Source organism: Orycteropus afer, unplaced genomic scaffold (assembly GCF_000298275.1).
Source record: "Orycteropus afer afer isolate SDZICR_OR568_19922 unplaced genomic scaffold, OryAfe1.0 scaffold00030, whole genome shotgun sequence".
Taxonomy (NCBI): Eukaryota; Metazoa; Chordata; class Mammalia; order Tubulidentata; family Orycteropodidae; genus Orycteropus; species Orycteropus afer.
Window position 1 is genome coordinate 14055424 of NW_006921617.1, and position 27177 is coordinate 14082600.

The following is a 27177-nucleotide window of genomic DNA, read 5'->3' on the forward strand; positions in this document are numbered from 1 at the left end:
CAAGGAACGGGTTTACCCACAAGAAAGAAAGAAAAAAATGGAACCAGCAACAGGGAAAAGAAAAAAGCTGAAAACTAGAACTTGGGAAGGGAAGAATAAAGAATGATAATAAAAACAACAAAAGTAATAATGATAGTAGTAGTTTTAAAACACAAAAACAAACAAACTAAAAAAAAGAAAAAGGAAAAAAAAATCTGTACTGGGTGGGGCAGGGCACCTAGCATCTTCCTAGTAGTCCATGCATCTGGGATGTCTTTGCAGTTCCCAGCAAGCAGAGCCTGTTCTTAGGTCCCTGGAACCTGTGAGAACGCTTTCTCTTTAAATATCCAAAATGGTCAAGCCACTTGTAAACATTGAAAATGGCTGGTCCCTCTGGACACACAAAAGTCCACAGCCCAGCCCGCCTTCCTCTTCTCTGCTTCCCTTTTTATTCCCCAGCCACCAGAGCAGTCCTCCGTGCAGTCCCTGGCTAGCAGGGCTGATTTTTAGGTTAATTCTTAGGTCCTGCCACCACTCGGCAGTATCCAAGCTGTCTGTATTGTCAGGATCGCTGCCAGACCTCAGCTCTGGATGTCTTCTTTTTTGGTATTTTCATGCATATTCTTCTGCTAGTTGGAGTTAAGTCCACTTCTTTATCCTTCCCTTCAAAGCTCAGAAGTCCAGGATTATCTTCTGTATCTGTGTTAATTGGTTCTCTTTTTCTTTGTTGAAGAGGGTCTGTGCAATCTTTCTGCCTATTCTACCACCTTACTGGAACTATTGAGAATGGGATTCTTTATTTGAAATATGTCTTGAATCTGATCTTTCCTTCCTGTTAAGTGCTGCTGTGTCTTAAGTTTTTCAACCTCACTCTCTTAGGCTCGGTTCTTTAAAGAAGTAAAACCAGTGAAGCTTATTAGATAGATAGAGTGAGTTTATCTCAGGGAAGTGGCTCACCCAATTGTAGAGGCTGGCAAGTCCCAAATTTGTGGGTCAGATGTCAAGCTGGAGTAGTCTCCTGACTCACACAGCTGCAGGGGCTGACAAACCCTAGATTGGCAGGCAGTATAGCTGGCTGCTGGCTGTGAGAATGATGAATCCAAGATTAGAAGGTAAAATGTCAGATTAGGGGCAGGCAGTAATACATCAGGCCACTGATGCAGCTCCAGGAACCCATTGATGATGAGCTTGATGGAGGATGAAGATAAGCAGAAAGCTAGGGAATGTTCCAGGATGTCATTATGTGTATGTGTGTGTATATATGTATACATATATATATATCGGAGCTCTGGTGGCGTAGTGCCTTAGGCATCTGACTGCTAACCAGAAGGCTGGCGGTTCAAACCCACCAGCCCCTCCTCAGAAGGAAAGTTGGGCAATCTCCTTCCATAGTGATACTGCGTTGGAAACCCAAGCAGGGGTCGCCATGAGTCATATCTGACTTGATGGCAATGTGTATATATTTATACATACACACACACACACAAACACACATGCAGCACGCCACACCCTGAGAAAACTCCTTTCAGCTGATTGGCTGCTCCTAGCATATCTCATCATGAAGGTGATGACGTTACAATCAGATCTCATCATGGAGGATGGCTACAATACAACTACTTAAATCACTTAGAATCATGGTCCAACCAAGTTGACTCAGCCTTAACTATCACACTAATATTCTTTTATTTTAAAATTTTTATTGTGATTTGGGTGAAAGTTTACAGAGCAGATTCATTTACCATTCAATAGTTCATAATATTTTGTTTCATGGCATTGAGTGCATTCTCCACAGTGTAACAGCACTCTTCTCACCTACACCCTGTGGCTACCATTTCCCTTTGTCCTTCTTTCCTATCTATTCCTGCTTCTGAGCTTTATCCCTGGGTAAATGCTGCCCTTTTGGTCTCATGGCTGATTATTCTAAGGAATGCTTACCTCTCTAGTATTATTATTCATCTCATAGGTCTGCTTGGCTGAATGTTGAGCCACAGTAGTGGGTTCAGTTCCTGGTCAAAAAGGGCATAGTCTCAGGGGTTCTACCAATCTCTATCAGACCAGTAAGACTGGTCTTTTTTATTTTTATTATTTTGAGATCTGTTCTACATTTTTTTCTCACTGTATCCAGAATCTGTATTGTGATCTCTTTCAGAGTGGTTGGCAGTAGTAGCTGGGGACCTTCTAGTTCTTCTGGTCTCAGGTTTATTGGGACTGAGGTTCACATGGTCCCCTGGTTCCTTAGACTAATTGCTTCCATTTGTCTTTGATGTTTTTTCCAACATTGATTTTTATTTTTTTTCCATTTTTGTCTTTGATTTTCTTCCTCACGTTCTTGAGTTGTTGGGTAAGCCTAGCAATTGCTAATATAATCCATACTATCTTTCTTTTTCTTAACTTAAGTGTTTTTTGTTATATGGTCTCAGTCTACATATATACTTAGTCTTAATTCCCACCATTCCAAAAAAAAGACTCTGTTCCAGGTAGATTTTCTCACTTTTTTCAGCATGTCACCTGCTCTTTTCTGCCTTTGGTGTCACAGTTCCAGGTCCTGCCTTTCTCCCTTTGAGTTTTTTCATATCTTACTAGTTTGTTTTTTAAAAAAATCTATACATAACCAACATAAGTTGCAACTGTGTAAATACAGTTACTTCCTTTTTTGAACTCTTAACAGTATTTATAATGTTTTATATAGTTTAGAACTTGATCATATACTGTCTTGTATGAATGTATAAATATCTCTCTAATGAGAATTCCTTGCGAGTATAGCATAACTCTTTGTATTAGTGTCCAGTTAATACATGTTGATTGTTGTGAATGGTTACCTTACCCCTCATTCACCTGTTTTTTTCTTTTGTCTCCTGATTTAGTTAGGACTCTCAGAAAATTTTAAGTGATAGACTCCATCTTGAATTTTCTTGGGTAAAAATGACTTATGGATTCAAGGAAATGTGATCTTATAAAGGGAAGGATTCATTTGAGTCTCAATAACAACTTAGAACTTGGGCCTTAAATACAACTAGGGCTCTCTCTGTAGTCCTTTTTTTTTTTTTCTTTGTGTTAGTTTCATTTTTTCTCATCGAAGATTCATGTTAGTCACATTTGGAAGATATGATTGCCTGAAGCACTAGAATTTTATATCTAACAGTTTTACCTTCAGCCATTGACTTGAAGTCTTTGAATCTCAAGTCCAGAGTTAGGAAGAAAAGAATCACTGGTTCAGTATGGATCAGGTGCCCACCGCTGGACTAATCAATTGTGATACAGAGGGTTGGGTCACATGAGAACTCTGAGAATGGGTGGGGAACCAGTTCCCAGGAGGATGAGAGCTGTAGCACAGGGTTGACAAGACCATAGATGCTCATTATATTATTCCTCAACCTTCCTTCTTTTCTTTGACCTTGGGTAAATCACTTGACCCTTTTATGAGTCACAGGACATATAGTACCTGCCTAAATTTTCTTCCTCTGGGCTATATTGGATAGCTGTTCTCATGACAGTGCATGTAGCCTCAGGAGGGGGCCTAAATAACTGAAATTGAAGAAATGGTCTTGTGCAGCAAATTCCTGTTTTTGCAGAGTATTGTATGAAAAGTGATGCATCCTGGAGGTAGAATTTTTTTGTCTCTTGGCTTTTTTACTGGGAGATAAGCTTTGTAAGTATATTTCTGGGTTCCTGTGCATTTGTTTAAGGAGCTGTAGTGGCACTGTGGTAAAAACCTTGGTCTGCTAATCACAGGGTTGGCATTTTGAACCCACTAGTTACTCCATGGAAGAAAGACAAGGCTGGCTGTTTCTATAAAGATTTACAGCCTTACAAAGCCATGGGGGCAGTTCTCCTTTGTCCTATAGGGTTGCTATGAGTCAGGATCAGCTCGATAGTAGTAGGTTTGGTTTTTGGTTTGCTGGCACAGTGGTTAAAGCATTTAGTTGCTAACTAAAAGGTAAGTGGTTTGAACCCACCAGCTGCTCTGCAGAAGAAAAATAAGGCAGCCTGCTTCCATAAAGGTTTACAGCCTTGGAAACCATATGGGGCAGTTCTTCTATGTCTTGTAGGGTCATTATGAGTTGGAATAGACTTGATGACATTGGATTTTGGGTTGGGAGTGTTATTTAGAAAGTACCTTTCTTGCAGTGATTCTGTGTTCACACAAATACTGCATTTTCAGGAACCCTAAATTGTACACACCTATCAAGGGCTCTAGAAGGCAGTGCAGAGTCCAGAGGGACATATGTGTTCCACTCATCTTACCCCCTTGAGTCCTGAGGGGACATATGTGTCCCTCATAATATGTATCAAAGTCTGTATTTTATGACAAATTTCAGAAATAACTCCTTGATTCAGCATGTTTTCCATTAATGAAAACATATGGCATTGACAGAAAATTCAAAGCAGAAAATAATTGGGTCATGAAAAGGTTAAACTCTCTTGAGCAGTTTCCTTAATCTGTAAAATGAAGATAAAAAGTTACTTCGTAGGGTGATGGTGAGTATTAAATGAGATACTCTATAAAACAGGGTTTGAAATCTCACAAAAACAATAGTGTAAGCTAAATATGAAAGATAAATAAACAATAGTGTAAGATAAATGGTACCTGACCTCAGTTTTGGAATAAGAAGGGTGAAGACTGTGGGAAAATAAAGAGCACACGCCCTGTGGAATGAGCCAGCCACTACTCAGTTTACTTGGCTACCAAGTAAGAATACAAGGTCCAGTGTTAACAGATCTTTCATTTTTCTTAAAAGAGAAGCCAGAAACACACATTTGTAGATTAAACCTTTCTGCTTTTAAATATTGGCAACTAATTCAGATGTTTAAAAATCAGTACATGGGCCAAACAGACTATATCTGTCTTAGTGAATTAGTCCTTAGACTGCTGTTTTGTGACCGCTTGTCATGCATCGAACATTAATTAAATGTTAATGTCTCTTGTTTTTGCATCATGAATATTATTATCCTACTGTTTCATCTGGTTTTTATTTTGTAAAGAATCTTTATCTAATGACCCTTCTTCCCTTTTTATTCTCTCAGGACTCTGGGTTAAGGCCTTCAAATTAAAGCAGTGATAGGCATCAAAAGATAGGTATATGAGAAGTCTTTAAAATCTCTAGAACAACACCCTGCCCCCAATTTACTGCATGTAATCTTTGGTGTCTGGGGGTTGGGGAGAAAGTAGGTACAGGCACTGACTAACTTTGGTTCTCCTTTGGGCTGTCTTTTGATCCTTTTCACTGATAATACCCCTGTGCTCATCTGGCCCAGCCTTTTTGCCTTCTGGAGCTTAACCTGCTGCTTCAGGTTGCTAACTGGCCTTTTGGCACAACTCCCTTTCTACCCCTATTCCCTTAGCTGCTATGTTTTCAAGTGGAAGAAGAGGAAGAAATTTTAACCTCACATAGCTTTTCTCAGATCATTTTAGACTAAATATTGGTGGCACAGTAGTTAAGAGCTCAGAAGTTAACTTAAAGGTCAGCAGTTCAAACCAATGAGCCTTTCTGTGGGAGAAAGATGTGCCAGTCTGCTTTTGTAAAGATTTACAGCCTTGAAAACCCTGTGGAGCAGTTCCATTCTGTCCTATAGGGTCACTATGAGTCGGAATCAACTTGGTGACAACAGATATTATTATTATTCATAATAATAAATGAATTATAGATAGTTAAATTACGATCTTAATGAAAATAATAGGCTTGTTTTGTAATTGCAGCAATTATTTAAGTACCTGTACCTCCATTCTTGTAGTTCCACTGAATTAAGTGAATTTGGGGCTCAGGGCTTATAAAAGGAGTTCTGGTGGCATAGTGCCTAAGGCGTTTGACTGCTAACCAGAATGTCGGCAGTTCAAACCCATCAGCCACTCCATGGAAGGAAGACAGGGCAGTCTACTTCTGTAAAGATTCACCACCTCGGAAACCCAAAGAGGGTCACTGTGAGTCGGAATTGACGTGATGGTAGTGAGTTTGGTTTGGGCCTATAAATATGTCTTTTCCTTCTCATCTATTTTAATTAGGATTTTTTTTTATTGTAAAGGACTGAAAACCCAACCCAAATTAAACATTATTAACAATAAAGGGGAGCTCTGGTAGCGTAGTGGCTAAGGCACTTGACTGCTAACCAGAAGGCTGGCAGTTCAAACCCACTAGCCCCTCCTCGGAAGGAAGGTTGGGCAATCTCCTTCCGTAGTGATACTGCCTCAGAAACCCAAGGAGGGGTCGCTATGAGTCGGGGCCGACTCAATGGCACATGACAACAACAACAACAACAACAACAATAAAGAAAATTATTGCCTCTGAACAGTTCAGAGATAGATTCTAGCTTAAGGAATTTCTTGATTCAAGGCTTACTAACATGATGTAACTGATTTTTCAGATATTTGATACTGTTTTCCTTCTCAGGTAAGCAACTCCTTAGAATTGCAAGATGATTGCCATTAGCTTCCAAGACTAGTTATTCAGGTACAGCGGGAAAAAAGTCTTTTCTCTAAACTTTAAATATTTTTTTCTATTTTATCTGACCTACTCAGTTCATGTGCCCATATCTGATCCAGTCACAGTAGTCAGAAGAATGATATGCTAATGAGCTGCATCCTATGCTCTATTCTCAGAGCTGAGGGTATGTCTGTCATCTGACTCCAAGATATATTACACTTGCCTGAGAAAGGGTGAAAATTGGAGTTTCGTTACCAAGAGAAGGAACTGCTGGGCAGCCTCAAAGAAGAAATAATCTGCTACCTTAGGTGGAGTTGAAGGAACCCTTGTGGTGTAATGGTTAAGCATTTAGCTGCAAACTGAGAAGTTGGTGGTTAGAACCTGGCAGCCCCTCTGCGGAAGAAAGAAGTGGTGGTCAGCTTCCATGAAGACTTCTGCCTTGGAAAATCCCATGGGACTGTTCTGTTCCATCCTACAGGGTGACTATGAGTCTGAATCAATTCTATGGCAGTGGATTTTTTTTTTAAAGGTGAATCTGGCACTCAACATCAAGAGAAACACAAGTAATAATGGTCTATTCTTTGTGCTTTTTGGAAGTAACGTTTTTACTAAATTATTGAATGATTTGGTAAGTATTGCCAACTCAGAACATGACAATTTAAGGTCATCAATTGGAATAGCATTTGCCCTTTAAGGGAAAAACCATATTTCTGTTTTGCCTTGCTGTGTTGTGTCTTTGGGTGACCTAGTGAATAACATCCAAGTGCTTATTCTTGGATCAGTCACAACACAACCCAGTAGAGATTCTTGTGCTTCACCCTACTGTGTGGAAATTGGAGCTGGGAGGTGGAATATTGGGAATTTATTTTCTTAACAAGGCTCGGGTGATTGCAAAGCCAGGTTTGGGAAGCTTTGAATGGGTGCTGAGTAGGTTGACTTTATGCCTCTTGCATACACTTCTTCTGAAAAGCTACTGTGGGCAAAGAAATTGAAAAAGGATCAGATGGAAAAAGACTTTTCTTCCATTTAAGAAATTATTTTCTTTTTTTTTGAAAATGTGGTTTAAAAAGCCTGCTTACATAAAAGAGGATAAGCATTTTCTGACAGTTGCTGGAAAAAAAAATAGTTTTGTTTTATTTTGTTTCATTGTTTGGATTTTTTGGGGAGGTGAGGGGAGGAAATCAAATTTGAGACAAAATCCAAATGAAGAGATTACCTTGAATAATCATTGTAACTCCCAGTGATTTATTCCATCACTTGCCAAAAGGAGAGGACCTTTTTTTGTTTTTAGTAACTTACAGAGAAATTGTTTTAACACCAATAGGCTATTCCTAAATGAAAACAAATGTTGCTTACTTATAAAGCTCTTAAGCTTTTGAACTACTGTATTTTGAAGTACTGATGCTCTACCTATAAGCTCCATGACAGCAGGTATCTGGCCTTCTTCACTGATATCACCAGTTCTTGGAGCAGTATATGGTATATTATAAATTTTCAATAAATATTTGTTTATTCTTTTTGAATCAGTACAAAATGTCTTTTTTATTTGTTTCTTGACAAAAGCAAAGAATGCCTGAAATAATGATAGGAAATAAGGATGTACAGGCATACCTCAGAGATACTGCACATTCAGTTCCATCCCATCGCAATAAAGTGATTATCACAATAAAGTGAGTGACAGTTTTTTTGGTTTCCCAGTGCATATAAAAGTTATGTTTACACTATACTGTAGTCTAGTAAGTGTGCAATAGCATTTTGAAAAAGTTTGAAAATTTGTGAGAATTACCAAAACGTAACACAGGTACATGAAACGTGTGATGCAATGTTGTCACAAACCTTCATTTCTTTTTTTTTTAAATGCAGTATCTAACGTGCAGTAAAATGATGCATGCCTGTAATTGGTAATTTGTTTAATTCTAAAGTGTATGTATTCTTCTATTTTGTTGTTCTTGAGAATATACACAACAAAGCATACACAAATTCAACAGTTTCTACATGTGCAATTCAGTGATAGGTTGGTTACATTCAAGGAGTACAATCATTCTTTCCCTGCTTTTAGGCATTGTTCCTCCCCCATTAACGTAAACTCACTGCCCCTGAAGGTTCCTATCTAATCTTTCAAGTTTCTATTGTTAATTTTATCCCATATAGTTTAAAAAGAGCATAAGGCTCAAGGGAGACATTTTTTACTAGTTAATGAACTGTACCTATTCTTAAATCGCCTCAGAAACCCAAGGAGGGGTTACTATGAGTCGGATCTGACTCGACGGCAGTGGGTTATTCTTAAGTCTACCTGTTGCCATTCAATTGGCTCTGATGCATCAGAACCCCATGTGTGTCAGAGTAGAACTGTGTACTGTAGGATTTTCAATGGCTGATGAAAATCGCCAGGCCATTCTTCCAAGGTGCTGCTGTATCCGTTCTAGGAGGATAGAATATTTTTAAACTGTAAGAGGTCTGTATAAAGAGAGATTATCCCCTTCCCCGCCTGATAACTCTGAATTTTGGGTGAGGGACCAAAACCAGTAATACTTGTTTGTTATACAACTTTGCACATTTGTTAGGTTTTTTAATCTTTACAATAGTCCAGTGGGCTGGGTGAGGGAAATATTATTCAGTTTATAAATGAAGAAATTAAACCTCAGAAAAAGTAAAGGAATTTTCTGAAGGGGAATATAGCAGACTTTCTAACCCTTACTTAGTTCAGTGCTCTTTCCACTGTACTATGAAGTTGTAGATAACATGCCACAAAGAGAAGTCTTTCTGTAGTGCTCAGAAGAGTGATTTGTAACAATGCATTAAATGAAAAATATTTACATTAACTTAAAAGTATAGGAATTGCTAAAGAATGGGTGGGGGAAGGTGAATTTTGTCTCAGAAGTAGTGTTCTGTAACCTGAACCAGGTGAGGGATGTGGACCAGATTTTTGAACCTGCAGTATATTGTAAGGTTCAAATAGCTGCCTTTTAAAACTTATCTTTGCTGGATTTGACATATCTGGAAAGTGTTGATAGGCTATCTAAGCTATGAAGTATGTTGATCTGAAGTATAATAGTAATTGTTATAGTGGTGATTAATGCTACATCATGCACATCATTAAACAGTAGACAGTAGTAACATTTTACTCAGTTGGTCTGAAGTAAGATATGAGATGACTTTTGGAAGATGTTAAAAAATAATATACCTGTATCTGGTGAAGCTTTTACTGTCCTATTACGAAACTTACCATTTTTCAGGGACTGGGGATAGGAGAGGAGATAGGATAGGAAAGGAGAAGGGATAGGAGATTGGCTTCAGAGAGACACAAGTAAACTTTTTGGGGTGATGGAAGTATTCTTGATTATGGTGGTAGAGATTACATAACTGAATGTGTTTGTCAAATTTCATAGACATATAAATCTAAAAAGGGTGGATTTTACCTCAATAACCTGAGTTTTTTAAAAATTAAAAAAATAAACGTATTTCGTGAAGGGATTGCAACAAAACAGGATCCTATCACAACTGGACATTTATTTGGTATGCCCTTTGAATATCTGTGTATGGGTTTATTATGTGTTACTTGCAAATGACCTGTGCTGACTACAGTTGAGGTACGATGGTTGGAAAACAACCCATGCACAGTGATAAAATCAGAGTTTTGGGGTAAAAATTACAATTTTGGAAACCTTGTATCTTCCATGAGTAAGGCTTAAATACTTTTCTGATGAGGCTGGTGGTGACATTAACAAATGTGATTTTTTTAATATGGTATGATAAAATGTGTCAGCATTTGGAAAAGCTGCATAAATCCAATTAGCCAGTATTTTGAAATGACCACTGCAAGGTGTTATAAAATCATACATAAGTAAAAAGATCGATTCAAAATGCAAAACAGACCAATAAAATTAAATGTACAAAGAGTTCATTGATACAGTTTCAGATTCCACATCGCAACTAATTTTTAAGAAACTACTGGTGTAGTAGCAAGGAATTTCCACAGTTATCTGAAAAGACTATTAAAATACTCTTCCCTTTTCCAACTACATATCTATAGGAAAGTCAAATTTTCATGCTTGAATCAAGATAACATACTGCCAACAGACTGAATGCAGAAGTAGATATGAGAGTCATCGTGTCTTCTATTAAGGCAGAAATGAAAGAGCTTTGTAAAAATACAAACTAATGTTAATTTGCACAAAAGTGTGTTGTTAATATGTTTAAAGGTTTTTTTTTTTTAAAAATCCATCTTGTCACTCTTTGTCTTTTAATGTCTTTTATTGATAGGTTGGGATTAAAATCTCCCTTTTTATATGTTTTCTGCTTCTTCCCTTTGTTTTTGTTCTCTGTTTTACTTTTTCTGCCTTTTGGGTTATTGGTGCATTTTTTTCATGCTCTATTTTAATTGACCATGTTTTTGACTGTATCTTTTATGAGTTATTTATTTTTTAAATGAGTGCTTTTGAGATTTCAATGTACATACTTTTTATGGTCTATTTAGAATCAGTGTTACCACTTTATTTGGAATGTAGAAACTTAAAAACATAGATCTCTCCGCCTTTCCCATCTATGTTGTAGTTGTCTTCTGTATTACATCTACAAGTATTGAAAACCCCATCAGAAAATGTTACTCTTTTTGCTTTCACTTGTCAAGTATATTTTAAATAACTTAACAGACAAACCGATATTTATCATGTTCCACATTTCCTTCTATCATTTTACTTCTGTCTGGAGAACTTTCGTTACCAGTTCCTTTACATCAGGTCTGCTGGCTGTGAATTTGCATGGTTTTCCCTCATCTGAGAATGTCTCTGTTTCGTCTTTATTCCTGAAAGATACTTTCTCTGGATATAGAATTCTGTGTTGACTTAATTTTTGACAGTACAAAAATGCTATTCTGCTCCATTCTGGCCTCCATGGTTTTTGATGACAAATCCATATTTATCAAAATCATTCTTTCCCTGTAGGTAAGTAATATATCATTTTCTCTGGTTTTTCTCTAAATATTTTCTTTGTCTTTGGTTTTCAGCAGTTTGATTTTGATGTGTCTGGGAGTGGATTTCTTTGAGTTTATCTTGTTGGAATTTGATGAGCTTCTTGAATCAGTAGGTTTATTACCAAATATAGGAAGTTTTCACCCTTATTTTTTCAGATTTTGTTCCTGCACTGTATTCTTTTCCCTATCCTTTTGGAACTCTGCTGACACGAATATTCTCCTTTTTGGTATTATACCACAGGCCTTTGGGTTTCTGTTCAATTTATTTTTGCAACTTCTTTTTTTCTCTTTTAAGATTGGATGATTTCTGTTGAGGTTATCTTCAAGACTACTGATTCCTCTGTCACCTGAATGTTGTTACTGAACTCATCAATTAGTTTTTCTTTGGTTATTGTGTTTTTCTATTCTAAATTTCCCATTTGGTTCTTATATTTATTGCATAAATTTTTTTCTGTTCATTGCAAGAGTGTTTGCTCTTCCCCCCACCCTGAGCATTTTCATAATAATTGCTTTAAAATCTTTGTGAAATAATTCTAACATCTGTGTTATTTTGGCATTGGGATCTCTTGTTTGTCTTTTAAAATGTTTTGTTTTGAAATAATTATAGATTCACAGGAAGTTACAAATATAGTACACAGAGGTCCCTTCACCCGGTTTTTCCCAGTGTTCATAATCTTACGTAACTATAGTACAGTATCAGAACTAGCAAGTTGCAGCTAATTAAATCTATTTGTATAGTTTTATCCCATTTTTTTCACATATGTAGATTCCCGTAACCACCACCACTACAATCAAAATACAGAACTATTCCATCACCATAAAAATCTCCCTTGTGCTACTTTATGTAGTCGTACCCACTCATCCCACGGAAACAAGACTGGGCAGTCTTCTTCCATAAAGATTTACCACCTCAGAAACCCGGTGGCTACTGTGAATTGGAATCGACTTGATCGTGGTGGGTTTGGTTTTTTTGGGAGCTGTTATTACTGTTTGTTTGCTTTTTTGACTTTTAACTGTGTCTCTCATGTTGGTCTTTTTTCTGCCCTCCTATGGGTTACTTGAACAATTTTTACATTTTCATCTTGATTTAGTGATAGTGTGTTTGTGTGTATATCTTTGTATAGCTTTTTTATTTGTTACTTAGGTATTAAATTAAGGAGCTCTGATAGTGTTGTGGTTAAGGCATTCAGATGCTAACCAAAAGGTTGGTGGTTGGAATCCACCAGCCATTCTGCAGAAGAAAGATGGGGCAATCTGCTTCTGTAAAGATTTATAGCCTTGGCAATCCAATAAGGGCCGCTGTGAGTCAGAATCAACTCTGTGGCAGTGAGTTTGGTTTTGGTTTGGTAGGTATTAAATTAGACATATATAACCATATTTTATTGGTGTCAGTATTTTCCGTTTATAGTGAAGTGTAGAAACCTTATCTCTTTGTTTTCCTTTACCCTCCTCATTTATAGTATATTTATCTTTAAAATCTCCTTAACACTCAGAACCAATCAGGCAATATTATAATTCTGCTGTCAAGAGAGGGAAGGTCTGTAGTATTTTCCCATAGTTATGCTCATTCTTTTTTTTTTTTCTTTTTTCCTGATATCCCAAAATTCTTTTTTCATTTTCTATTTAGAGAATTTCTTTAGCCATTATTTTAAAGTACATCTGCTGGTGACAAATTGTAATTTTGCTGTATTGGAGAATGTTTTATTTTATTTGTTTTGCTGGATATAGAATTCTGGTTTGAAAGTTCCTTCTTTGGGTGTGTCCTATTTGGTGTTTGCTCAGCTTCTTCAGATTGTATCCTGAACGTTTGAAATACTATGTTACGAAACTCAGTCCTGTTTAAATTCTATGGAAAATACTGATTTTTTTTTTGTTGTTAGAGGACAGTTGACTCATTTGAGTTCCAGTTGGCGAGTTTTGTTCAGATTTCTGTGGGTTGTGGTTCTAGTGTTACTTCAATTTTCAAAGCCTTTCCTGTGCATTTCCAGTCTGTTCCATGTGTGTGCCATTCTGTGGCCAGTGTAGTACTTCGGTGGTGTTCTATCTTAACGTTTCTGGTACTAAGGCGTGTGTATGCAGTTTAGGGTCAGATCCACATATGCACAGCTTTGGGCTGAGCCCAAGAATTCATAAACCACTGTGTGGGGTTATTTACCCAAGTTCTTCCCTCTCCATGTTCTCCTTATTTTCTAGGTACCTACTACTCCCTCTTTTCAGTACTTTAATCAGAAATGTGAGCTTAAGTTACCCTGCCATATACTACCTATGACTGGGCCAAGTGGTGAGAGGGCAAAAAGAGATAAAAGCAATAGAAATTCACCTCAGCATCTTCAGACCACAGCTTCTCCAATCAGAGAGGAAGGGTCCTTTCTCTAAGGGTTTTGGCTCTTACGGAGTTTTATTGTCATTGCTACTGTTGCTAAGATATTCCTTGGAGGGCCTTGGGCACGAGGTAACAGAAAAAAGGAAAAAATAAAAAATGGGAAAGTTCTCCAACTCTTTCTCATCATTAGGAGTTCTCTTTTCCACTCCACAAGTCAAAAGTGGAGGACCTTCTGGAGCTCTCTGTTTGTTCCTTGTGTATACTTCCAGGTTTAGGACTGCTTTGCTTTCAGGCTGGGTAATATTAGAGAGGACAAATGGTAAATTCATTGCTTATTTGGTGGTATTTCAAATTCAGGTATTCTTTCCTAGTCTGTTGTTGTTATTATTAGTGGCTGCCAAGTTAACTTCATCTCATGGTGACGCTATGTGTGGTGGTTATGTTTTTATGTCAACTTGACTAGGTCTGGTTGAGTGGCTGGGCAGCTGGATGTAGTATTCCCCATGATGAGACTGGTAATCAGCTCCATGGCGTAATCTACTGTGAGCAGCTGAGTAGCTGCCTTTGGTTATGTGGTGTGCTTCCCATATATAAGCAGCAGCTTTGGGAATAGTCTGTAGCCTATGGCACGCTTGAACCCTGCATGTAGCCGTGTCATTGCTCAGCAGCCTGCTATATACTCTGCCAACCTTGGGACTTAAAATGGACTTAAGTTAATGGCCTGCCGTGTGGTTTGGTAACTTTGGGACTGTGCCTTTTTACTTGTCAACATTGGGTTTGTCAGCCTCAGCAGCTAGCAGCTGTCTGAGAAGAAATGCCTTTAACTCCAGTGGGCCGGGAGCAGGAGGCACAGTTGGACCCCAAGGTTGAGGGGCTTTCATCCAGCCCCTGGAGCCTGGCACTTTGAACTTGGACTTAAAACCTCCAAACTGTGAGAGAATAAACTCCTGTTTATTAAGGCCATCCCATTTGTGGTATATTCTTGTCAGAGCAACTCTAGGTAACCAGAACACTATGTGTGCAGAGTGAAACTTCATAGGATTTTCAAGGCTGTGCTCTTTTGGAAGCAGATCGCCAGGCCTGTCTTCTGAGTTACCTTTGGATAGGTTCAAACTACCAAACTTTTAGCTAGTTGTCGAGTGCTTAACTGTTTGTACCACCCAGGCACTCTTACTACTAACTAAAGAATGTATGAAGCTGGTTCTTTTTCCCCAGGGAAACAAATCAAATACTTAAAAGATTTGAAAAACAACAAATTCTCTCCCCCAAAACAGAATTTGAACTATTTGAACTTCTTCAGTTATCCATGCCAGTAGAAAGCCTAGCTTGCATTCACCCATCCTATAAACCTTTAAAGCCATAGGGGAGGAAATCTTTGAAATTCAATCTGTGAATATGCTTTTATTACTTACTAGGATATATGATTGTTTTTATAACAATATCATGTAGTTACAGATGAGAACACTCAGGCTGTGAAGAGTTAAATAACTTGCTTAAGGATTTGTGACTATTAAGCATTCTAACTTTGACTAGGACTCCATGTTCTTCTGACAGGATACTGCTTGTATAGAAATATTTTTCTCCTACAAGGTTAATGTCTTAACTTAGGTCTTGAATCCTGTTCTCCTTATTTCTCTTCTATAATAATGTCTACCTAAAAGTATTCTGTCAAATTGAGGTTCTAAATCATAACCACTGATTCCAACTCTTAATGACCCTATGAACAAAGTAGAATTGTCTTATAAGGTTTCTAAAGCACTAAATCTTTACAGAAGCAGACTGCCACATCTTTCTCCCATGGAGCAGGTGGTAGGTTTGAACCACTTTCCTTTTGGTTAGCAGCTGAGTGCTTTAACCACTGAGACGCCGGGACTAAATTGGGTTTGTAATCTTTTTAATTTCTTTTGCTATTTTTTTAATTTCCTCATTTTCCATAAACTTTTATACCTACTGTAAGCTGGTTTTTGCCCCTGTTAGTGTAACAAAACATTCTATTTAAGGTTAATAGTGACCTTAAAGCTCTATGTAGACATGTTTTGAAAGTAGAGGGAACTTTGTTCCATGCCTAAATCATAAAATTAAGTGAAGGAACAGTAGGGGTATTTGCTTTGGCTGTCATTCTTTATGAATTAAATGATGCACAAAGATTTGTGCTTGAAGGAGTGTTAATTTCTATTAAGGCCCTGAGACCTGGTAGATCGTGGTCTAGAATATAGACTGTAGGAAGTGGGAGAATCTTATTCTTCATTATTTTTCAGAATTTCAGAGTGTTGAGATTATTCGGTCAGGATTCCTTGCCCCACCTTGTGGTTGGATATAGACTAGACATTCCTTGCATTTTGTAGCTTCTCCACTTACATTAAAGTGAAAGTCTATACCCCTACCTCCCACTCCAGTGTCTTGACTCTCCCAGCTCAGTGATACATGCTTTAAATTTTGCAAGAATACCTTCTTATTCATTTTATTTCTCTGATAAAAGGCATGTAATTTTCATTTTTGGATGATACTGGGAAGCAATCAACCATCTCATACTACTATAAAGTTAACTTTAAGAGAGTGTGTAGTGATTTGTCCAGACATCCAATGACCATATGCAATTAGTGGAGGCAACTAGTTTTTCATTAACATACATGATAGAATACTATGGTCAAGCAAAAGTCACATGCCCATATGTGATAAATATTGTAAATAGGATCCCTGCATTGGCAAAAGGATTAATATTGTGACCTGAAATTTATTCTTAAGATTTTTTGGCCAAGAAAACTAAAATGTCTATTTTCTTTTTAGATCATTTCTATCAGGAAAGAGGCTAACTTGTAGAACTATCAAATGCCAGCTACAGTAGTAAAGGGAAAGAAAGGAAAGGGGAACAATTAAAGGCCAAACACTTCACATACTTTACTCATTTAATCCTCACAAAACATTGTTTCTTGAGTAATGTAATGCCTTTGCTTTTAAGCATGAAATTTACTGGTATAATGTACATTTTATGCCTACTTGCACAGATCATTCTGGAAGATGGGCAATAGCAAGCTATAACTAACTGTGATTTCTGCCATAAAGAGCTTAAAACCTAGTAAAGATTATTTTTTAAAAAAATGATATTTACCTTTTCTAGAAAATAGTGAATTCAAATATTTATTGGTCTGTTTTTCAATTTAGTGTAGGCCAAATATCAAATGATCTTCTTAACAATCATGTGAAGGTTGTTATCTCTTATCTCTCAAAAGAATTAACAGAAGCATTCAAATTGCTTATAAGACTCTTATTTATCTCAAAGATAAATGCACTTGTTTAGTGGAGGAGCTCTTTTCTTCAGATCTACACAAACGTCTTAATTTTGATAGCCCATATAGAATGGACTGATTTCTTCAAGGAGTCAACAATATTGTCTTTATTAGCAGTCTTTTGCATGGTCAAATTCCACCTCATCCAGTGATACACTTTATTCACTTGTTTAAATTTGGCTCTGCATTTTGATTTCCTAAGGTGGTATTTTGAGTATTCTAAAACAGTTGAATGATTTACTCCATGGAGTAACACAAAGTCTAAAGTCTTTTTATCCTCTGACTTTAATTTCTCCCTCAGTCTTTTATGGACATGAACAGGATCTGCAGTAGGTGTGTCTTCTGTTACTACTACTCTTTTTGTTGTTGGGCTGTGCAGGAGCAAACAGAATTTCCCCCAAGTAAAAGAAAGAAAGAAAAGAAGAATATTACTAGGGATTATCTTGAATGGTCCTCCTGCTTCTGCCACATGACAGGATATCATCTCAGTAGGTGCCTTCCCACTTCAGATTGGTACACCCTCACTTTGCCTGGAGCTCTGGTGGCATAGTGGTTAAAGCATTTGGCTGCTAAGCAAATGATTGGTGGTTTGAATCCACCAGCCACTTGGAGAAAGATGAGGCAGTCTGCTTCTGTAAAGAAGGGCAGTTCTGCTCTGTCCTTACAGTGTCTCTATGGTTTGGAATCAACTCGATGGCAGTGAATGGGTCACTTTGCGCAGCTCCTTTCTAGATAATATTTAAATATCCCTAAAGCAAAAACTCATATTTCTCCCTTACTACTGGTTGGCCTATGAGTCTATGAGTCGGGGCCGACTCGACGGCAAACAACAACAACAACTGGTTGGCCTAGAAAGTGCTTAAAAGAGAGAGAGAGAAAAAAAAAAACTCTTATGAAGACCTGATAAAGTTTTAATAATTAAAAATGGTGTAACTTCCATTTGTTATTATCCAGAGTTTATTTTGTACTAAACTTAGTGTTTTATTAACTTTTATTTAGCAACAATGGTTAAGAAATTTGGCTGCTAGACAAAAGGTCAGTGGTTCTACCCTGCAGCCACTCCACTGGAAGAAGATGAGGTAGTCTGTGTCCATAAAGATTTACAGCCTTGGAAACCCTATGGGACAGTTCTGCTCTGCCCTACGGGGTCTCTATGAATTGGAATAGACTCTGTGGTGGTGGGTGTTTGTTTGTTTTAAGCAAAATATTTATAGTCACAAGTATAGGTCCTTTTTTTTTTATTTTTCATGAATGTCTGTAAAATGAAGATAAGTGCAGTAGTAAAATGAAAAGTAAAATTTCATGTCCTTGTGAGGGGACAAGGGTAGCCAGTGTGTAGTGATTCTGCTACTCCTCTGCCTGGCAGAGTTTGAAGATAAAAATTGTATATATGGAATAAAACACTTTCTCTTCTAGAAGTGTTAATGAATACAAGTTGTATTAGAGAGAGAAAATTAAATTCTGTAGCGTAAAGTTTTATTCTTGACTCATAAAAAATGAAAGTATTAGTCATGTGATCCAAAAACTAACTGTTTATTTGTTTGTTTGTTTGTTTAGGACGGATTGGATGCTTTGGTATATGATTTGGATTTTCCTGCCTTAAGAAAAAACAAAAATATTGACAACTTTTTAAGCAGATGTAAGTAATTTTTGGTAGAGGTTAATAATAGACTACAAATACCTAACTCTTGACTTAGATAATTCCAGCCCTTCTTTCTTTCCATCTGTCTACATTTTGGTTATTTCATGAACAGTTCCTATGTAAAGTTAGTAGAAAACAGTAAAGAAACTTTATTCGCCAGTTTGTGTGCTCATTAAGAGAATCATTAATAATATTTTTCAAAGAAGGTGATGGAAGCAAATAGCTAAAATTAAGATACAGCTATAGACACACACACATAAATATGAATTTCAATTACGCTATATTTAAGTTTTACAGATGTGGTTTTCTGAATACTCTTTTTTTTTATTTTTGTACTACATACTATATTTTTAAAATGTATTAAAGAACTTACTAAAATAGTTTCAAACGTTTGATAAGACATAAAGCCCACTCTATTTCTTTATTTCTAAAGCATACATTTGGATATATTTGATTTGGATTGGTTTTGGTATTATCTTTCAATTTTGGTTACATATGTTTTAATAGAGAACTAAGAACTAAAGCTCTGGTAGCATAGTGGCTAAGGCACTTGACTGCTAACCAGAAGGCTGGAGGTTCAAACCCACCAGCCACTCCTCGGAAGGAAGATGGGGCAATCTACTTCTGTAGTGATACTGCCTCAGAAACCCAAGGAGGGGTCGCTATGAGTCGGGTCCGACTCGATGGCACACAACAACACAACAACAACAAGAACTAAGAGTACAAAACTTGTAGAAGAAACAGAAAATATTTGTGATTTTAGTTAGATAGGATACAAATTGCACAAAACATTAAAAAATTGATAAATAAGACTTCATCAAAATCTAAAACTTGTTCTTCACAAGACACGGTTAAGAAAGTCAAAAGATAAGCCACAGACTGGGAGGAAATAGTTGCCAAACATAGATATGTTATGGGGTAAAGAATGGAATAGTCTTTTTAGCAAATCATGCTTGCACCACTGGATATACACCTATGCAGAAGAATTAAATTGGATTCTTATGCATACATAAAAATTAACTCAAAATGTAAGGGTACTGTAGAACTCTTAAGAAAACAGTCATAATTTTTCATGCCCTTAGTTAGGCAGTGATTTCTTAGCTGTAACATCAAAAGGGACAGAAGTAAAATAGATGATTTTCACATTATCAAAATAAAAAATTTTTTGTACTTCAAAGGACACTATCAAGAGAGTGAAACCACAGCCTACAGAATGAGAGAAAATTTTTGCCAGTCAAAGGAATGATGAGGGACTAGTGTCCAGGATATAAAGAGTCCTGGTGCTACTAGTGGTTAAGAGCTCAGCTGCTATCTGAAAGGTTGGTGGTTTGAACCTGCCATCTGCTCTGTGGAAGATGTAGCAGCCTGCTTCCATAAAGATTACAACTTTGGAAATTCTATGAGGCAGTTCTCCTCTGACCTATAGGGTTGCTATGAGTTGGAACTGACCTGATGGCAGTGGGTTTGGTTTTTCGGTTATCCAGCAAAAATGAAGAAGTTTATAACTTTTTAATAAAAAGATACATAGGTCAGTTTAAAAATCGGCAAAGAATTTCAGTGGGCATGTCTCCAAAGAAGATTTACAAATAGCCAATAAGCACATGAAGAACTGCTCAATTTGATTAGTTATTAGGAAAGTGCAAATTGTAGCTGCAGTGAGATACTACACACATCTGTCAATATCAAGTGCATGTCTAAAGTGTGGGTAGCTGGAACTCTCATATGTTTATGATTGGATTGTAAAGTGATAAGGCACTTTGAAAAGCAGTTGGGCAGTTGCTTATAAAATTATACATACACTTACTATATGATCCAGGAATACTACTCTTAGGGTTTCCTCAAAAAAGAAAGAAAAGTGTCATGTCCTCACAAAGACCAACCTATATGAGAATGTTTAAGGCAGCTTTATTTATAATTGCTGAAAATTGGAAGTAACCCATATGCCCATCATCTGGTAAATGGGTGACCAAATTGTGGTATATCCACATAATGGAATACAGCACAGCAATAAAAAGGAATAAATTACTGATATATGCAGCAACATAGTTGAATCTCAGAAGTGTTACGTCAAATGAGAAAAGCAAGGTAAAGAAGACTAGGTACCGTATGATTCCATTTGCATCATACATCTTTACATCACATTCTGGAATGATAAAACTTTTGAGATAGAAGTCAGGGCAAAGAATTGACTATAAAGAAGCATGAGAAAACATTGACTCTGTTCCCTGCTTTCTTTTTCATGGTGAAATACACATTTCATGGTGTATTATGTTTGTCAAAACGCAGTGAAATCTACATCTAAAATAGGATCATTTTACTCTGTAAATTATATATTAGTAAATGTAACTTAAAAAAAAATAACACATGAAGGAGGGTGATCCAAGATGGCAAACTAGGCAGACTCTCCAAAAGAGTAAAAAGGGAGCCTACAGATTGCAAAATAAAAGATTAATAAAATCCACAAACCACTGGCAAATTTAACAAAGGAAAAGAAAAGAGAAGACTGCAGATAACACAGAAAAGAAATCAAAGAGGCAATGTCACAACAAAAACAACTGAAATAAAACAGGTAGTAACAAAATATTTTGAAGCACTGTACTCCGACAAATTTGAAAACCTAGAAGTAAAGGACAGATTTCCAGGTAACCCACGACCTACTCAAACTAACACAATCTGAAGTAGGAAATTTGAGCAGATTAATGACAAAAGAAGAATTTGAACTAGTCATAATAAAAAACCCCAACAACAAAAATCTTGGCCCAGATGGTTTCACTGGCAAAATCTATCAAACATTCAGAGAAGAGCTGACATCACTTCTATTCAAATTACTCCAGAAAATAGAAAGCATAGAATATTCCAGAACTCATTCTATGAAGCAAGTATAATCCTGATACCAAAACCAGACAACACTAAAAAAGAAAATTTTAGAACAGTATCCTTCATGATCCTAGACGCAAAAATTCTCAGCAAAATCCTAGCTAGTAGAGTCCAGGAACTGATTTAAAAAGAAAATTACATCATGACCAAGTGGAAGTCATACCAGGCATGTGAGGATGGTTCAACATTAGAGAAACAAACAGTATCACATAAATAAAGGAAAAAGACCACATGATCATATCAGTCAGTGAGGAAAAGACATTTGACAAAATCCAACACTCATTCTTGATAAAAATGCTCAGCAAAATAACAATAGAGAGCGAATTTCTCAACATAATTAAGGAAATTGTCTTAGGCTAGGTTATCTAGAGGAGCAAAACCAGTGAAGCTTTTAGATAGATAGATAGATAGATATGAAACCAAACTTACTGCCATTGAGTTGATTTTGACTCACAGTGACCTTTGTTGGGTTTCCAAGGCTATAAATCTTCACAGAAGCAGATGACATCATCTTTCTTCCTCAGAGTGGCTGGTGGTTTCGAACCACTTACCTTTGGTTAGCAGCCAAATGCTTTAACCACTATATCACCAGAGCTCCTTATAGAGAGAGAGGAAGAGAGTATGGGAAATTTATCCTAAGGAGTTGTCTCACATAGTTGTAGAGGCTGGCAAATCCCAAATCTGTGGGTCAAGTGTCAAACTGGAGGCTTCTCCTGACTCATGTAGCTGCAGGGGATGATGAACCCAAGATTGGCAGGCAATAAAGCAAGCTGCTAGCTTCAGAAACTAATGAATCCAAGATAGGCAAGTAGGATGATAGGCTGTTGTCTCACAGGTTGCAGAGGCAACAGTCCCAAGATTGGTTGGCAGTACAGCAGGCCACTGGTTCAAGTCTAAGAACCAAAGATCAGATGATGAAAAGACAGATACAGGATCCAGAGTGAGCAAAAAGTCAGTGATCTTTGCTAGGATGTCCCTATATATGTTGGAAGCAGGCCACAACTCTGAGGAACTCCTTTTCAGCTGATTGGCTACTCATAAAAGATCTAATCATGGAGGTGATTACACTGTATCAGATCTCATTATGAGGGATGACCCCATCATAAATGTTAAACAACTGAGAGTCATGGTCCAGCCACATTGACACAGTGTTAACTGTCACAGGCATATACACAAAACCAACAGCTAACATTATTCTCATTGGAGAGAGACTGAAAACTTTCCCCTTGTGAATGGTAACAAGATAAGGATGCCCTTCATCACCACTTCTATTATTTTATTGGTCCTAGCCAGAGCAATAAGGCAAGAAAGGGAAAAGGCATCTAAACTGTCAAAGGAGAAGTAACACTATCTCAATTTGTGGATGATACGTTCCTATACATAGAAAATCCCACAGACTGAACGAGAAAACTACTGGAAGTAGTAAAAGATTTTAGCAAAGTGGTAGGGTACGAGGTCAGCCTAGAAAAATCAGTCAGATCCCTTTCCATCAACAAAGAGAACTCTGAAAAAAAAAATCAGGGAAACAGTGCCATTGACAGTACATACCCAGTGCCATCAAATCAATTCTGACTCATAACAACCTTTTAGGACAGAGTAGAACAAAGGGTTTCCAAGACTGAAGTCTTTACAGAGGCAGACTGCCATATCTCCCTACTGTAGAGTGGCTAGTCATTTCGAGCCACCTACTTTTTGATTAGCAGTCGAGCACTTTAACACCACTTACAGTAGTCACTCAAAAGATGAAGCAGGAATAAATCTAACCAGACTTACAAGAGACCTGTATAAAGAAAACCACATACACTAATACAGGAAACCAAAAGAGACCTAAGGAAGTGGAAGAATATACCGTGCTCATGGATAGGAAGATTTAACACCGTGAAAATGTTAGTACTACTCAAAGCTATCTACGGAACACAGATAAAATACAGTCCCAATCCAGATTCCATTATTGTTTTTTAAAGAGATAGAAAAAGTAATCACCAACTTAAATGAAAAGAAAAGAGATCCCAGATAAGCAATGTACTACTAAGTAACAGCAAAGTAGGAGACCTCATACTTCCCTGATCTCAAACCTGTTATACAGCCATGGTAATCATAACAGCCTGGTACTGATACAATGGCAAACACATAGACCAGTGTAACAGAATTGAGAGCCTGAAGTGAATTCATCCAACTATGCACAGGTGATCTTTGACAAGGGCTGAAATGTATTATACGGGAAGAAATAGTCTCTCTAACAGTTGGTGCTGGCAAAACTAGATATCCATTTGCAGAAAATGGAATTTCTCACCATGTACAAAAACTAACTCAAAATGGATTAAAGACCTAAACATAACACCTAAAACTATAAAGATCATCAAAGGAAAAATAGGAGTGAACTTGGGGGCACTAATAAGTGACTATTAAATATAACTAAAAATGCACAAATAGCACAGGACAAACTAGATAACTGGGATCTCCTAAAAGTTAAACATTTATATATATCAAAAGACTTTGCCAAAAGAGTAAAAAAAGAACCCACAGAGTGGGAAAAATTTTTGACAATATCACTTTGAACAAGGGACTAATCTCTAAGATTTATAGGAAACTTCAACACCTCAGCAACAAAAAAGACAAACAATCTGATTTTAAAAATGATTAGAAGACATGAAAAGACCTTTCACCAAGAAGACTTTCAGGCAGCCAACAAACCCATGAAGAAGTGCTCATGATCATTAGCCATTGGAGAGATCCAGGTCAAGACAACAAGGAGATACCATCTTAACCCAGTATTAACAGCAAAGTTCCAGAAAACAAGAAGTGCTAGGGAAGCTGTAGAGAGTCTGCAACCCTCATACACTGCTGATGGGATTGTAAAATGGTACAACCAATATTTGAGGGAAAAAAAAGTACGGAAAATATTTGATAAAGAAATACCATATGATCCAGCAATCTCACTACTAGGTATATATCCTATGGAAACAAGAGCCATGATATGAACAATAAATGCACACCCATGTTCATCACAGGAATTATTCACCATAGCGAAAAAATGGAAACAACCTATGTGCCTATGTGAATGGATAAACAAACTGTGGTACATGCACACAATGTGATACTGTTGTTGTTGTTATGTGCCATCCAGTCAGAACCGACTCATAGCAACCCCTCTTTGGGTTTCTGAGGCAGTATCACTACGGAAGTAGATTGCCCCATCTTCCTTCCGAGGAGTGGCTGGTGGGTTTGAACCTCCAGCCTTCTGGTTAGCAGTCAAGTGCCTTAGGCACTATGCTACCTCAGCTCCCCAGTGTGATACTATGCAGTGTTAAATAGTAATGGTGAATCTACGAAACACCTCATACCATGGATGAACCTAGAGGACATTATGCTTAGGAAAATTGGTCAATTCCCAAAGGATAAATATTGTATGAGACCACTACTGTAAAAAGTCAAGAAAATGTTTTCTCTCAAGAGGAAACATTCTGTAAAGGGTCCCAAGAATGGGAGAGTAAATCAGTGTCTAGAGGGTTGGTAAAGAGAAGCTACAGCATGAACTGCTAGAAGAGCAAACAAATCTGTCTTGAATGAAATACAGGTGGGAACAACTCCTTAGCAGTTAGAATGGTGAGGCTTGATCCCTCATACTTTGGTCATGCTGTCCAGAGAGACCAGTTCCCGGAGAAGGGTATCATTCTTAGTGAAGTGGATGGTCAGCTAAAAAGTTAAAGACCTTCAGTGAGATGAATTGACCTAGTGGCTACAATGATGGCCTCAAGCATAGCAGTGATTGTGAAGATGGTACAGGACTAGACAGTGATTAGTTCTGTTGGAACCAACTTGATGGCACCTAACAACAACAACTACAACAAATACAAAAGCAATATAAAATAAGGGGAAAGTCAACACAAAATGATCAAGGAAAGGAAGACACTGCAAGGAGCACCAAAGTTAAAGGCAACAAAGATAAACACTATTATGTAGATAGTCCTACAATAACAGTAATAACAATAATGCAGGAGTGGATACACAGGGTGAACAGATGTAGGAACATGATTGGAATTACACCCCATGAATACAAGTTGGTTTGACAGGATTTTTCTATCTGTGTATTTATATGTCTGTAAGTATATTCGTAAATATAGAGCATACAGAAGGAGAAGTTGTGGAAACTTCTTAACCATAACCAAACACCTTCAGGGAAGAGTCACTGGGCCTGGAGGCTCAGGACCATAGTCTTGGGGGCCATCATCAAGGTGAAGTTATTTCAGAAGCTAGTTGGATAGTATAGTTTAAAACTCATAGTGTTCATAAGCGTACCCTCCTTTTGTAAGCATAACCTACTACTTCTACAAGGAAATAGATCCTAAAGAAACAGCTCTGATGAGGAGACAGCTCGGGAGACAGGAGTGCACGGGAAGGAAGGACACAGGGAAGAGGTGGGTATGGGGAGGAAGTGGGAGGAGAACTGTTGCACCGTGAGAGATTACAGTCAAGATTATGAGACAAAGTATATATGAACAGCTGTATGGAAGATGAATTTGCTCTGTAAACTTTCACCCAAATCACAATAAAATTTAAAAAAGAAGCAGCTCTGCAAGTGTAGAGGAATGTTCATGTAGTTTGTTGTTATAGCAGTAAGTTAGAAATAACCCAAATGTACTGGTATATTACTATTAACTAAATTCAGACTTTATTCATATATCATCAAATTTTCTACTGATCTCCTGTTTGAAAAATAGGTTGCAGGATTCTAGGAGCCAACCTAGGATATCTTGTTTCATTAATTATCATTTCTCATGTGACAATTTCTCAGTTTTTCCTTGTTTTTTTTTATGACCTTGTCACGTTTGAACATTGCTGCTCAGGTATTTTATAGGATGTCCCACAATTTAAGTTTGTCTGATATTTTCCCAGGATTAGATGGGGCTATTGGTTTTGGGGACGAATACCACAAAGGCGAAGTACCCTTCTTACTGCATCATGTATAGTATACATGACTTATACTCGTGCTGTTATCCTTTATCACTTGGTTTAAAGTATGTCTTCCAGGTTTTTCCACTGAAAAATTACTGTTTTCTTCCTGTGTACACCCACTGCTCACTTATCAACATGGTTCAGTTCCAAAGACCACATTGTTATGTGAAATTCAGTATTATGTGACAATGGAGGATTTTTTTTTTCTTGTTTTCAGACTATCCATTTACCAGATTTTTTTTTTTTTTTTACTTTGAAAATATGGTCATAGAAATAACAGCTAAGATTTACTGATGTGCTCGTCACCATAATGAGTCCAGTTATGAATTACTCTTTTGTGGAGAAGGAACCTTGGAGAGAAAGCTGGATAAAGCCAGGCTGTATGACTGGAGAGCCTACAGCTTAACCACTTCACTTTCCTCCTGTGCTGGGTCAGAGATTCCCTTGTGGAGCCACTTCCAGGGATACATTCTCCCCTCTGCAAGTCTTGGAATCACAATCCCAGGGCCTGCTCTGCCCTCTGGGCCTGGCAAGTTACTGAGGCTCTGAGCTTCCTGTGAGGGCGTTAGGAGGCTGGTCCCACTAAGGCGCTGACTTTGAGAAATTATTATTATTATTATTTTTTTTTATTATTAGGATTTGGGTGAAGATTTACAGAGTAAATTCACTTTTCATACAGCAGTTCACATATACTTTGTCTCATGTCATTGACCAAAATTTAC

At 37.4% G+C, this 27177-nt stretch overlaps 1 protein-coding gene across 1 annotated transcript in view; it reads left to right on the plus strand.

Moving 5' to 3' along the window:
- Positions 1–27177, plus strand: part of ROCK1 (Rho associated coiled-coil containing protein kinase 1) — a 265368-nt gene that overhangs the window by 63012 nt on the left and 175179 nt on the right. Inside the window, exon 2 of the mRNA XM_007935599.2 lies at positions 18538–18619. Within this exon, the coding sequence (XP_007933790.2) occupies positions 18538–18619 (82 nt within the window). The remainder of the gene's footprint in view (positions 1–18537; positions 18620–27177) is intronic.